The sequence below is a fragment of the Microplitis mediator genome, chromosome 1 (genome assembly GCF_029852145.1).
Source record: "Microplitis mediator isolate UGA2020A chromosome 1, iyMicMedi2.1, whole genome shotgun sequence".
NCBI lineage: Eukaryota > Metazoa > Arthropoda > Insecta > Hymenoptera > Braconidae > Microplitis > Microplitis mediator.
Genome location: NC_079969.1, coordinates 5078959 through 5092399, shown reverse-complemented (window position 1 = coordinate 5092399; position 13441 = coordinate 5078959). Strand labels below are relative to the sequence as shown.

Here is a 13441-nt window from a genome sequence, read left to right as displayed (position 1 = left end):
GAATATTTAATGTGACGAACAAAATACTAAAGTATGTTTAGAATATTTATTACATAGTTAAAAGTTTTAAAACAAGAATATATTGTTCTAATGCATTGTAAAAAAACGGTGTAAGTCCACGCTATCGCGGTGTTAAGGTTATCGGTGTTAAATTTAACCCCGAAAACGGTATTAATAACACCGGATGTGATGTTAAAATTTTTCCAGTGTTGAGCGGTATTAAAATAATTAGTTTTACTTTTGAAACATCGGCCTTCGTATAAAAAACTTAGCATTATAGTTTGCACTGTAATTAGTGTAACTTTGTGTAATAAAATAATTACAATTATAAATACCAAATTTTACAGTTTCTAATGCATATTTAGTTAAATGAAACTTTATTATAAACGAAACGATAAGGGACTGAAAAAAGTCTTATATAAAACTGTAATAATTACTACGTCTCAGAAATGATGTAATTTTTACACCTTCGAAGTATAGGGACTTCTGATTTTTGAAACTATAATTTTTTAACTATATTATATTATATTTTCGTGTATGACTAGTTTTTTTAGTCATGTAAATCTTAAAACACTTATACCCCCACTCTTTTACTCGATCGGAGTTTATTTACTCTGTATGTACACCGTTTTAACACCGGTTGGATAATACCGTTACGGTGTGTTCATTTTAACCGCACCAGTGTCAAAATAAGTCCATTATAACACTGATTTTTTCAGTGTATAAATAAAAGTTCGTAAAAAGAGAATATATTAGTCTTCTAATAATGTCGGAATATAAGTGTTTAATAATGTTGTATATATTTTTCAAATTTATTGGTTTAGCGCCATTTGCAGTTGAAAATGATAAAAAATTACGAGTCTATCAATCAAAAAACGGCAATATATACAATTGCATATTGTTTTTTTTCGGGTTATACTTGAGTTTGATTGCATATCAAAAATACATGAATTCTGAATTTCCGAGTAGATCAGATCTTGGCGCGAATTTGATATTTACTAAGACTTTAATAGGCAATTTTACTTTATTGTATTTGTGGACAGCCATGTGCTTCAAACAAAACACAATAATAAGGATTTATCATAAATTGATCGATATTGATCAACTGGAATCTAAAAAACTCAAATATATGACTTTTTATGATTCAGTAAGCAATATCATTGTTATATATTTCGGTATTAATACACTGTTATGGATTGGTATCATGGTTACTGATAAGTTACGATTTGACACAATTGATTATTTAATATGGCTAATATTGGCTCTGCCGCGATTCATTGAAAGTTGGTTTATAATTCAATATGGATTTGTAGCAAACTTACAAAGAAAGAGATTTCGAAAGCTCAATAATTCATTTCAATGCTTAGCTAACAGTGTCAGGGCATTAGATGAAGTAAGAATTACAGATGATTTTCATTACTTGAAGGACTTATATAATTTACTTTACGAAATGACTCAAAAACTGTCAGATTTTTATTCCTTTCCAATATTAGTAATAATAACACACTTTTGCGGAGCTATTGTTTATACGACGTTTTATTGCGTGCAACCGTTGATTTACCACCCTAAAAATTACACATTTTTGTCGTCGATTAATTCAATTACATGGTTAGCTATGGAGATGTTTCCATTGATTGTTCTAACCATCAACATTACCCGTCTCACAAATGAGGTTTGAATCAATCAGTACATGACATTAATTGGCTTTAATCAAACATAAATTATATATTGTGTATTTCTAGATGCGAATGGTAACTTCAATGGTCAATAAACTTATTAATCGCTGTATTGATTCCAATGAATTAGTGACAGAGGTAATGTAATTTTTTCTCAAAAACTATGCATACTTTAATAGTATCTTATACATCTTGTGGGAGGTATTGTGCTCGAGTGTGGGTTTGGCAGCACGAGCGAATCGAGTGTTGCCAACACACGAGAGTATAATACTCGATGTCACTAGATGCATACAATAGTTTATGTAATGAACGCAGAAAGAAAAACGCCGATAGATGTCTAAAGTCAGCGCCATGTAGTCGGAGTTATAAAAATAATTTACTTTATTATTATTAAAAAATATATATACTTTATGGAATTGGATAATTTGTTTAATACTATTCACTTAACAAAACTTAACTCAATAAAAAAAACGTCAACTTTGGTGTTATGTCGTATCAATTAATAGAGATATGTAAGGTTATAAAATTCAGCTGACGTTGCATTGATCTACACATGCGTGTGCTGATTAATTAAATGCGCATGTGCAGTCTAGAGATTTTGGTCACGTTAATAAGGCAGCTAAATTCAGAGTGACGTCATAAAAGAGGGGGGTAATAGATTCGTTAGTGGCTTGAATCATTGAGTAGGGATATACTCCGCCCATTTTACTAAAATTTCATGATTTAATATAAAAAGTAGTGATTTAATATATATTAAATGACACTATTGACCAATCAGAAAGAATTGTATTTTAATATAAAATTTTACACCGATTTTCTAATAACTCTAATTTATTTCTTTCAGCTGAAACGATTTTCTATGACATTACTTACAAGAAATTATCAATTTACGGCTTATAACTTTTTTCCTATTGATTGTACACTATTGCATTCCGTAAGCTAAAATTCATTCCTAAATTAGCCCCACTTGCATTAGTGATTCAAGTAAAACAACAAGTTGCGTCATGTCTGATCATGTCTGTCCATATAAATTCAAATTTGATGTAACATGAAGTGAGAAACGCTCAATCTACTTGATCAGATTCACTCATGTCATTAATGCATTGTTGTTTTGATAAAATGTTACATCTGGTTCAATCGCAAGAAATCGCACCAATAAATACCATGTTTCAAATTTTATTTTGAAATCGGTTAAGCTGTTCTTGAGTTATAAAAAATATACAGACAGACAAACGGGCAGACCAGTAGATTTAAATTGTAAAAGTAGAATTGGGATCACTAGGCCATAAGACTAATATTCGACTCAAAATTTGATGAATTGATTTTTTCAGATCATCAGTACTACTGCTACATACTTGATAATTCTGTTTCAATTTCAAGACAACTCTAACGAAGATGACAGCAATGATCTACAGAATCCGACTGAAAAAATTGATGAATAGATGATTCTCTTACTAAAGTACTGCATACGAATTTTCATTTACCAATTAACAAAACTATTCTTACAGCAATTGCACACCTCAAGCGCGATAAAATAAAATAAATTGATATCTAGATCCTTTACGCTTGGCAGTAGATTTGATACCTTCTAATTGAATGTAAGTTATTATTAAATGAAAAAAATTATAATCACTTTATAATTGTGAAGATATTTTTTAGAATAAATAGGTTTAAAAAAACCAGTATATAAATTTTTTTAAAAGAAATTCAAAGCTTTTTAGAACGAGTACCAACATGACGTACTTATTTTTAATAATTTGATAGACATACATATTAATTTATTTGGATGATTTAAAATATATGAACATCCATTAAATTATTGAAGATAAGTATGTCATGTTGGAACTCATTTGACAGGGATTTTAATTTCCTATAAAACCACATGTTCGAAAGTTATTATTTTTCAATTATTTATAAAAGATATATATGTATAAATCAGTATTTAAGCTATAAAAATTTCAATAAATTCTTCTTCTAACAAAAAACTACCGACATGCCAATTTTGTAAATTTTTTAGATGTACATATATTTATACTTGTATAAAAATATATATCTCTTAGAATATTTAAAATGTCATTATTAATTATTATTAAAATGTCATATTTCGTATGTCATATTGGATGATCCTGCAGTTAGCAGACAATTAAAAATTTTTTAATATTTTTTTCAACAAATTAATAACAAAAAAAAAAAAAAACTAAAAATATGCACTTGTAGAAAATTCAAAAAACTCAAAGTGCAATTTTTTAAAACGTTTTTTTTTTTTATAATTTATTGTTTTTAAAAAAATCAAAAAATTAATTAATAAAATTATTAAATAATAACTTACTTAAAATTTATCATAATTTTTTTAATACTCAGTAATTAAATAAATAATTGTCGCTAATTTTTCCACATATTTTTCCATAAATCATTAGTATTAATGCTTGTACTTGAACATTATTAATTACTTATATTTTATTACTTCCATTGATTCATATTTTCGAATAAATTAATAATCTTTAAGTAAAGAAATAAACAAACGTATCAGATTTGTTTACAATATCGCCATTTTGAATAGACCGCCCTCTATAAAATTACGCGGGAGGATTTGAAATTTAATTTTCCCAATAAATTAATCAAATATTTATATCAAATAAAATTTAAAAAAAACTATATTATTGTTAGAATTTTGATCCATAATTATAATCAGTGAATAAAAAACTTAAATCAATAATTTATTTTTCAAATTTACTCACGCTTCCCGCCATTTTTATTCTCCGCTGCCAGTGCCAGTACATTACCATCAAGAAATAAATATATTAAACACATAATCACTCACTAACACAATTCAATAATCACAACTAATTAATCACTTAATTATATTATTTATAATAAAAAAAAAAGACATTCAATTATTTTTATTCCCGTTTCAAAATTCCGACAGAAAACATGACGCTGAGTAACTTGAGAACCCGAGAGCTAAGCCGACACTAAATTTAATTTATTTAATAACTTACACTCACGGACACACATAAATTTATATCACAAAATGTTCATCACTTGATAACAAATCATTTGAAAATAACATTACAGTTATAATCGAGTGTCGCAATAATTAAAAGAATTATTTTACTTGAATAAAATGACAACGACAGTGAGAGAGCATCAGGCCGGAGACAAACTTACTCAGAATGCTTCTGCGCACGCGCGTATTAATTTTATTTCTACTGCGCAGGCCGTACCAACCGCTTCCACAACTGCGCAAGTGCTTCTGAGTGCAACTTCATACTGTCGCCATGGTAATGACGCCGGCATCGTCTAGCTCGTGATTTAATAAATAAATAATTTATTTTTGCAATCATATTTATTCAAATAAGTGTCTTTAAATATTATTTGACGGCCATTGAACATGTTGTGATAATAATTCAATCAGTGTGTAAAATATAAGTCGTAAATCAATTCATTTAAATAAATCGTATCTGTTTCCATTGTTAAGCTGTCGGTGTTCATTGTCATTTATTTTATAAATTTAAAATCAGTGAAAATAAATTGTATTAACTATTATTTATATGGACAAAGTATTGAAAACTTATCAGTGAGTGTTTTTGTGTGAGTGGAAAGTGTTTTTTATCAAGTGATGTGACAAGTTTTTTTTTTCTTTTGTTCAAGTTATTTTTTGCCGCCATTTTTAAAAACGATCCTGAAGTTAGCAGACAATTAAAGATTTTTGGATTTTTTTTGAACAATTAAATTTGAAGAAAAAAAAAATAAAAATATGCACACGCAGAAAATTCAAAAGATTACAAGTACAATTTTTTTTTTTTAATTTATCGTTTCTAAAAAAACCCAAAAATTATAAGACCTCAGCCAACTACTGTATCATTTTTTAAAATATACTTGTGTTGTTTCTTTTTTTTTTAAATAAAAAATGGTGGTTCATGAGTGAGTAGTGTTTTATTTTGTAAGTGGTGTCAGTGTTAAGTTAGTGTTAATAATTTATTTCAGTGTAATTTATTGTTGATGGTTATTTGATTGTGTCAACTACGTTTTTAAGTCGAAGTCCAATGAAGTCATCGAGAAGCAGCACTATGTGAGTTTTTAATTTTTTTATTCAAAAATTATTTATCATATTTAAAAAAATAAGCGATTATTTATGACTTTTAGTGATATATATTTAACTTATTACTTGTAATTATATATTTAATTTACGTCAAAAATTTATGATCCTGAAATTGCGACAGACAATCAACAATTTTTGGATTTTTTTTTCAAAAAATCAATTCGGAGAAAAAAAAACTAAAAATATGCACATGTAGAAAATGAAAAGAACTGTAGGTGCAATGTTTTCAAATTTTTTTTTTTTTATAATTTATTGTTTAAAAAAAATTCCAAAAATTATTAGATGTCGGCTAACTTCAGTATTAAAAAAATTTGAAAAACAAAAATCTTGCCGCCAAAAAAAAGCGACATCTAAAATGAAGGATATTTAAAAAAATTAAGATAAAAAACAAAAAAAGTAAACTGACAGTAAGAATTTAAACTTATAATTTGAAAGTTAAATAAAAATTCATAATTAAAAAAAACTAATATTAAAAAATAAAAGTAATGATTAAAATAAAAATAAAATGAGCGATTGATTTCTTTTAAAATAGAAATTTTATTTTATATTTCTTTATTAATTAAAATAAAGTATTAAATGTCCAAAAATGGAGCAGTGGCCGCAAATGGTCCTTTTACTCCCTACTTTGCTAAAAATAGTCATAAGAAACATTAAAACATATATAGAATGTATAGTAAAATTTACAGTAAACTGCACTGGAAATGACTAAACTTCGATTGCAGCCATTTCGTGGTTTAGATGTTTTCGTTAATCTTCATAACCTTTGAAAATATATTCCAAAATGACATCAAAAACTTTGTTCCAAACAATATTATCTTCTTGACTAAAATGATGTCCTGATTGATTAAGTCTCTTACGGAAAACAAAAAGAGAGCATTCTTTGAAATCCTAAGAGAATATTTTAAATAGAAAATAAATTAACTATTGAATATAGTGATTTAATAAATATACATATAACAGACATACTACCCGATCAGGGAACTAGTACCTGATTACTCATGTATTTTTATATCTATATTTACTAAATATGACTAAATATAGTATACACGGAGAAAAATGTTGGTTCAAAATCTACTAATTTTTATTATGCTGTCGACGAAACTTGAAACAGGAAGGGAAGCATCCAAAAAATTATTATGCTCATACGAAAAATTATTATGCTGTATCATAATACTTACTACGCGCGAGACACTTATCGATAAGATTTAATAAAAATTACTTCCATACATTATAATAGTTGTGATGCGGCATAATAATTTTTCATAAGAGCATAACAATTTTTTGGATGCTTCCCTTCCTGTTTCAAGTTTCGTCGACAGCATAATAAAAATTGGTAAGTTTTGAACCAACATTTTTCTCCGTGTAGATATACAAAAACATGGAAATTAGGTAGCAGTTCCCTGATTGGGTATTTAACTAGGTCTGTTGCCTTAACAGTAAATTTAAATATAAATCCTACTTCAAAATTATGTTTCTCTATTCCGAATCCTTTATGAAGTTTTCCAATGTAAGTAAGATAATTTTCGACAGCGTCAACGTGAGATAATGAATTAACAACAATATTAATTGTATCAACGGTTCTCAAAGATTGCTTTTTAATGTTTTTATCTTTCGGTATGTCGTTTCGTGATATATAGTGATCCTTGAGTACATATTGCCGAAACTCTGGGCTAGTATCGAATCCCCTGAATTGAAAAAATCCATAAATAAAAACATTACTTTTTTATTTGTCGATCATAATGAGTTACAATTATTTTGATTATATAGTATATTATTAGTTTTACGACTCAGCAGCATACCTGAATCGAAAAATTCGATCTGTTTCGAGTTAGTATTTACATAGTAAAAAAGGATCCATCAAAATCAACACATGTCATGTATAAAATGAACGTTTTACACTTATTTGTGTGTTATTTAAACATGTTGTAAGTGTTAAAAATAAAAGTTTTCCAAGAATCCAGTGATGGGCGACATTATTTTTAACATATTTTGTGTGTTGATTTGACAGTAACATATAAAAAATGTTACTTTCGAATAAAATAACATTTTTTTGTGTTAAAAATCAATCGATTGCGACAGTACAAACAAGATAAATACTGTGTTTAATTAACACACATGTTTTATAATTTTGACATACGCTTTTTTTTTTACACTTTGACGATTCGTTTTTTACTGTGTAAATTCAAACTAATTTTAACGAAATAAAATTTTTTGAAACCCACATAGAAATCTAGGATTTCTTTTATATGGTATTACCGTAAGAATATATCCATAGCAGTCTCCGATCGATTACTGTAAAGTAAGGCCCATGTACTTAGTACTCTTTTTATTTCTTCTGGAGTAAATACTCGCACAGCATCGTCACAGGCATCGTCATTGAAATTATTTGGTCTTTGTATCGATGGATATGTTGACGTACACTGTGGATTTATAAATATGTGAATTAAATTTTTGTTATTCAAGAAATTACTCGTTCTTTTTTACAATTTCTAACTGAAGAATTTATTTTTTATTTTATTAAAAGTATTTATTTTCCGATTCAAGTAATTGTAACCCTGGTGGAAATTTTCCGGAATTTTCTCTGAAAAACTTAGTTCTAAAGTTCTAAAGACTTTTTCAGAGTTTTTCAGAAAAATTCCGAAAAATTTCCACCAGGGAAGACAACCTCCCACCCCTACTCCCCAATTTTTATTAGCTTCATATCGTTAAATTTGATAATTTCTTAAATCAATACTTACATCAGCTGTGTCAGCAGCACAGATAAGAGTATTTGCTAGAATTCCGATTGAGGTAGTAATTAAAAATTTGACTTGCATTTTATTAATTTATTTGATTTCGTTTTTACGCTTAAACACTACCAAAGCTGGAAATTAATTAAATTATTTTTTTTTTTTTGTGGTAATAATAAAATAATATTTTAATATTGTAGCAGTATTAATTCATATACGCAATGAGTTCAAATATTGCACACCTCGAACGCGAAGCAGAGATGTAGTGCTCTATTGTCACCAAATTTCCGATTACTAATTCCGAAAAGACATAATTTTATACGCTCTTTTGGCTTTAAAAATTTTCTTAGAACCAAAAGGGCGTATAATTATTTTTCATGGCCAATTATTTGGTAGATTTACTTTAAAGCTAAAAATTTGAATCCAAAAGAGCGGGAATTTGAATTTTACGCTGTTTGAGCTTTCCAAATTTTTGTTTACTGTTTTTAGCTCCAAAATAAGTCCCCAAGATTGGTAATAAAAAAAAAAATTTAAGTTTTCAGCTTCAGAAAACTTTAAAGTTGAAAGAGCGTTTAAAAATTTGAGAATTAGTTACGTAAATTTAAATTTAAAAAATAAAAAAGAAATCAAATACTTACACCAAGTAAAGCTCGAAGCAAGAGCAGTAATGCGATACAGCCAATATAATATAATTAAAATTTTGAATTTGTATATATTAACGGTTCTTATATTTGTCTTTCATACTAAAAGTTTAATCACACATATTATTAATCGTTATTTACTTTTTTAAAATTTGAATAAAATAAATTATTGATTTTTTTACGTAACTGTCTGGGTCTTAATTTTTTCGAAATTTATTAATTTAAAAATAATATTATTATTTATTAAAAATGTTCAGACAAAATTCTATGAATATTTTTGTTCGCTTTTCTAATTTAAAAATAAAATTTTTCAAATTTAGCTTTTCGAGTTTTATAAGGACTCGAACTTTTTTTTTCTCATGATTCAACTATAAGAATCTAGGCTGGATTCCCATAAGGATTTTTTTGATAGGGTCATCTAGGACCGAGTAAGGGTTAGCAGAAGACATCTCGTTGCTTCGCCAATAAAAGTATTTCTTTCTTTCAATATTCAACTTAGCCATGGAGACAATCCTAACTACGGCACTGTTACTGTACACAAAGTAGGGTTAGGATGAGTGGAAAGAAATACACAGTAACACTACTACTCTGACATTGCACGCATACGAACCCACGACGCTTTTTGATTTTGCTTGTCTGCAATTTAAATGTGATTTAAATAGAGGGAGCTTTTTTTAGGCATAGGGCACCGCTGGTTTTTACTATAGTGAAGTCTCTCTAACTTTGACTGAGACGAATCCAAAATTCCAGGAATTAAAATTGTAGAAGTACCCCTTCTTTTTACTAGAAAGCGTGGCTTAAAAATAGTGTGTCAGTCGAAACGACTCACGAGTTTTTTAATTTTAAAGGTTAGGTTTTTCCAAAATTAATATGTCAATTTTATTGTTGTTAAACTTCTTAAATAGAAAATCAATTTTTCCAGTGAAACTCATTTTTCATCAAGTAATAAGTTTTTTTTTTTTTTAAACGATTTTCGCAATATTAAAGCTGATTTAACTTAAGTGTTTATTTACGTACACGAATTTAGGGTTAGAATACTCAGTTTACACGCAACGCCTATACGCAGAACCGCGCTTTACCTTTGCGCATGTACAGTTAAGTGACAGAGTGGGCACTTCCCCTACTGTCGGAGGAGATATGAAGGGAAGTAAAAGTTACAAAACGAAAAAGTTATAGACTCTACTGTATTAGATTTGACTATACTTAGACTAGGTCGTGTGAGTAAAAAAATTAACATAGGAATTGGATAGGTTAATTATAATTAATTATTTATTCAATTTCTATCATCCAATTCCTCACACTATCACTTAAAAATATTTGTTAAACTAAACTAATTATCCGACCAACTTTTAAATTTCCTGGACTCACAAGACGTAAATTTAATAAATCAAGATGAGTTTGACTCGGTATTATTTTTAACTTTTATAACCTTTAATCATAGGCTTAAGCAAAATGTCTAAGGCTTTATTCCATGCGATGTCATCTTCTTGGCTAAATGGATAACCAAGTTGATCCAGTTTTCGACCCATAACATAGAAAAGAGCTTTTCTGAAAGCCTGAAAAAATATTTGTAAACATAAATAGATCGTTAGATTATTACTTCATAAGTATAGTTGAGTCCGCGAAAGAATGATCTTTTCTCCCACCATTTGTGAGCAATTGAGTCATTACTGCGCATGCGCCTTAGTACAAATTCACGTACTTCATTATAACCAAGTAGTGGGTGAAAAGATCATTCTTTTGCTGACTGTACTACAAGAAGAGAATCGAATATGAAAACTTACTATAAAATCGTTTTGTCTCACTCCTAATTTTTGATGACGTTTTCCAACATAGAATAGAAAATCTTCGACTGTGTTGACGTAAGGAATTGATTTAATAAAAATATTAACTGTACTAACGACTCTCAAAGCTTGCCTTTGACACCTTTTATCTTTTGGTATGTCTTCTGCTGATGCTAGATTGTAAAAATCTAGTACAAATTGTCGAAATTCTGGATAAATATCACTTGCCCTGGAATAGAAACCCACAAATACCAGTGTTTTATTTATCAGTAATAGTGTGTTATCACGATTTCTATTTAACGCATGAAGGTGTATTTTGTTTTATCATTTCTGTAAAGCGAATCGTGTAGATAATCGACTATCATCTAGTGACCTGCGCGGTAAAAATGAATCACATATGACGATGCATGAATTATATATGACGATGCATGAATTATATATGGCATTACACAGAACATATAAGGGAGACCGAGTACGTTTGTTATATCGGTCATAAATGAAAAGTCGACGTCAAAAGGAGGTGAAACTTTTACGTATAGAACCAACCCGTTGATGATACCCGGTCTCCCTCATAGAGCATGTATGGACATATAGACTTTTGAATGATTTCGTATGGACAAACAATCGTTGCTTTAAATGCTAACATGACTTATAAAAACTATTCTAGTGAGCGTGCTTTCATTATTTTTTTCCTAATATCACAATATATCAGTACACAGAAAATAGTATATTGTACAACTAGTGCAGTAAGTTGTCGATAGCCCACGAGAGCAAAGTTGAGCGCACGAACGAAGTAAGTGCGCTCATTTGCTCGTGTGGGTAATCGGCAACACCGCACGAATTGAACATACTTTTTTTTAGTATTAATGTTCGAAAACAGCGGGAAGTTTTAGGGCTGGCCCGCAGGGTCAACCGATAGACAGATTTATATATGTAGATTTTATTACCTTGATATTATTCCTATAGCAGTTTCCAACGGATTACTGAATAATAAGTCCCATATATTTTGCACTCTTTTTATATCATCTGCTGTAAGTTCTTGTGAATCAATATAACACGCATTATCGTTAAAAAAACTCGTTTGTTGCGTTGATGGACATGATGATGTATCCTGTGAGTAATAAATATTTGTTTTGCATTATTTAAGTAATTGGATAATTTATCTTTAATTAATCGAATTTATCATGGTTTGAAAATCTTTTCAAATAAGTCTTTTCAAATTTATCTTTTCAAATAAGCATTTTTTAAAAGCGAAAAATCGCCTCGCTAAATAATTTGAATATTAAAAAAAAAAAAGAGGTTATTAGTTTCGACCCGAATTATGTAAATCATATTTCCAACAGATGTCTACCTTTTAGGATCATATAAAGGTTTCTTTTCGTTGCCCTTGCTCCGCAAGTAGTCGATTACCGAACATCGGCTTTACCGTTTCCTTTACCGGCCTAGGTTGCAAAGTATTCAGTATGTAACCTTTACACTTCACTAATTTCATTTTACTTTACGAACGGTAGAAAAAAGTTATGAAAAAAAAAAATTAAAAAGGTATAGTATCCGGTAGGACACAGCGTAATTTATAGTGGGGGTACTGGGGGTCAAGATTGAGGGGAAGTTCCGGGTTCCCATATGGATTTCCTACCTGGGAATCTAGATTCCTATATTCCGGCATGAATTTTTTCGATAGGGTTTTCAAATAACCCGTACTATAATTTACCACTTTTTGAATTGTATCATAAACAGCTAATAAATAAGTACTTACACAATTTGCATCAGCGGCACATATTAGAGTAGTCGAAAGAATTCCGATGTAGATAATAAATAAAAATTTGGCTTGCATTTTTATTAACTTGTATAGTTTATTTTTCGGTGATACGGCACGAAAACTGCAAAATAATTAAATTTATTACTTCAGGATGGTAATGATGGAATTTTATATTTAACTCTGAACAATACTAGATTAACTGGCCGCTTCGCGGGCTAAAAGTACTTCTAAAGCATAGTTAAAATTAAAAAAAAATTAAGAAGAAATAAATAGTACTTACGACCAAGTAATGTTTCAATCACGAGCAATAATACAATGAACCCAAAATGATCAAAAATTTTAATTTATAGATTATCTGGTCTTTATATATTTGTTCTTTATATATCTATTATTTAAATATCTGTTCTTATATTTATCTTTTACTTAAAAAACCACAAATAATTAAATTGAATATATTTATCTTTCGTTATTTACTTTTTTTAAATTAAAATATTCAATCTGCAATATTAGTTATTGACATTATTGCTTAATTTTTTCAAAATTTATTAAATTTAAAATAATTTTATAAAAAGAATCCAGATGTAGGGGAAGGGAGGGGAGCAGAACAAAGTACTTAAAGAAATACTAAGTTTTCGAGGACTCAAATTCGTTAATTTATTTTTTTTAATGATATTGAAAGGGAATAGAAAAAAATTTTCAGCTGCCGTTAAAAAAAAATTCATTTTTTTCAGGCAAAATGAGGTACCCCCT

The 13441-nt window shown here is 28.6% G+C and overlaps 2 protein-coding genes and 1 long non-coding RNA gene across 4 annotated transcripts in view; all 3 read right to left on the bottom strand.

Moving 5' to 3' along the window:
• LOC130677854 (uncharacterized) overlaps positions 1–4186 on the bottom strand; it is a 72525-nt gene extending 68339 nt beyond the window's left edge. The window contains exon 1 of the long non-coding RNA XR_008991724.1: positions 4006–4186. This is a non-coding gene — a long non-coding RNA (uncharacterized LOC130677854). The remainder of the gene's footprint in view (positions 1–4005) is intronic.
• Positions 4187–6365: 2179 nt separating this feature from the next.
• Positions 6366–9241, bottom strand: LOC130670041 (uncharacterized). The gene is made up of 5 exons (XM_057473216.1): positions 9146–9241; positions 8517–8641; positions 8035–8198; positions 7238–7463; positions 6366–6666 (listed from the first exon to the last, which is right to left on the bottom strand). Exons 2-5 carry the CDS (start codon positions 8592–8594, stop codon positions 6526–6528), a joined length of 609 nt encoding a protein of 202 aa, XP_057329199.1. The 5' UTR covers positions 8595–8641; positions 9146–9241; the 3' UTR covers positions 6366–6525.
• A 1184-nt stretch (positions 9242–10425) lies between these two features.
• On the bottom strand, positions 10426–13185 carry LOC130670355 (neuroglobin-like). Of its 2 annotated transcripts, XM_057473738.1 has the most exons (5): positions 12972–13185; positions 12689–12812; positions 11880–12043; positions 10933–11161; positions 10426–10704 (listed from the first exon to the last, which is right to left on the bottom strand). In XM_057473738.1, the coding sequence occupies exons 2-5, from the start codon at positions 12764–12766 to the stop codon at positions 10564–10566; spliced, it is 612 nt and encodes a 203-aa protein (XP_057329721.1). In that variant the 5' UTR covers positions 12767–12812; positions 12972–13185; the 3' UTR covers positions 10426–10563. The 2 variants fall into 2 exon arrangements, with proteins under 2 accessions (XP_057329721.1, XP_057329730.1); XM_057473747.1 differs by lacking the exon at positions 12972–13185 and having other exon boundaries at positions 12689–12919.
• Between the last annotated feature and the right edge of the window lie 256 nt (positions 13186–13441).

Coding starts and splice junctions, on each gene's coding strand:
- LOC130670041 (XM_057473216.1), bottom strand. CDS start 8,594: ATGCAAGTCAAATTTTTAATTACTACCTCAATCGGAATTCTAGCAAAT. Junction 8,199..8,516: donor GTGCTGCTGACACAGCTGAT/GTAAGTATTGAT, acceptor ATAAATCCACAG/TGTACGTCAACATATCCATC. Junction 6,667..7,237: donor TAGAGAAACATAATTTTGAA/GTAGGATTTATA, acceptor ATATTCTCTTAG/GATTTCAAAGAATGCTCTCT.
- LOC130670355 (XM_057473738.1), bottom strand. CDS start 12,766: ATGCAAGCCAAATTTTTATTTATTATCTACATCGGAATTCTTTCGACT. Junction 12,044..12,688: donor GTGCCGCTGATGCAAATTGT/GTAAGTACTTAT, acceptor TATTACTCACAG/GATACATCATCATGTCCATC. Junction 10,705..10,932: donor TGAGACAAAACGATTTTATA/GTAAGTTTTCAT, acceptor ATATTTTTTCAG/GCTTTCAGAAAAGCTCTTTT.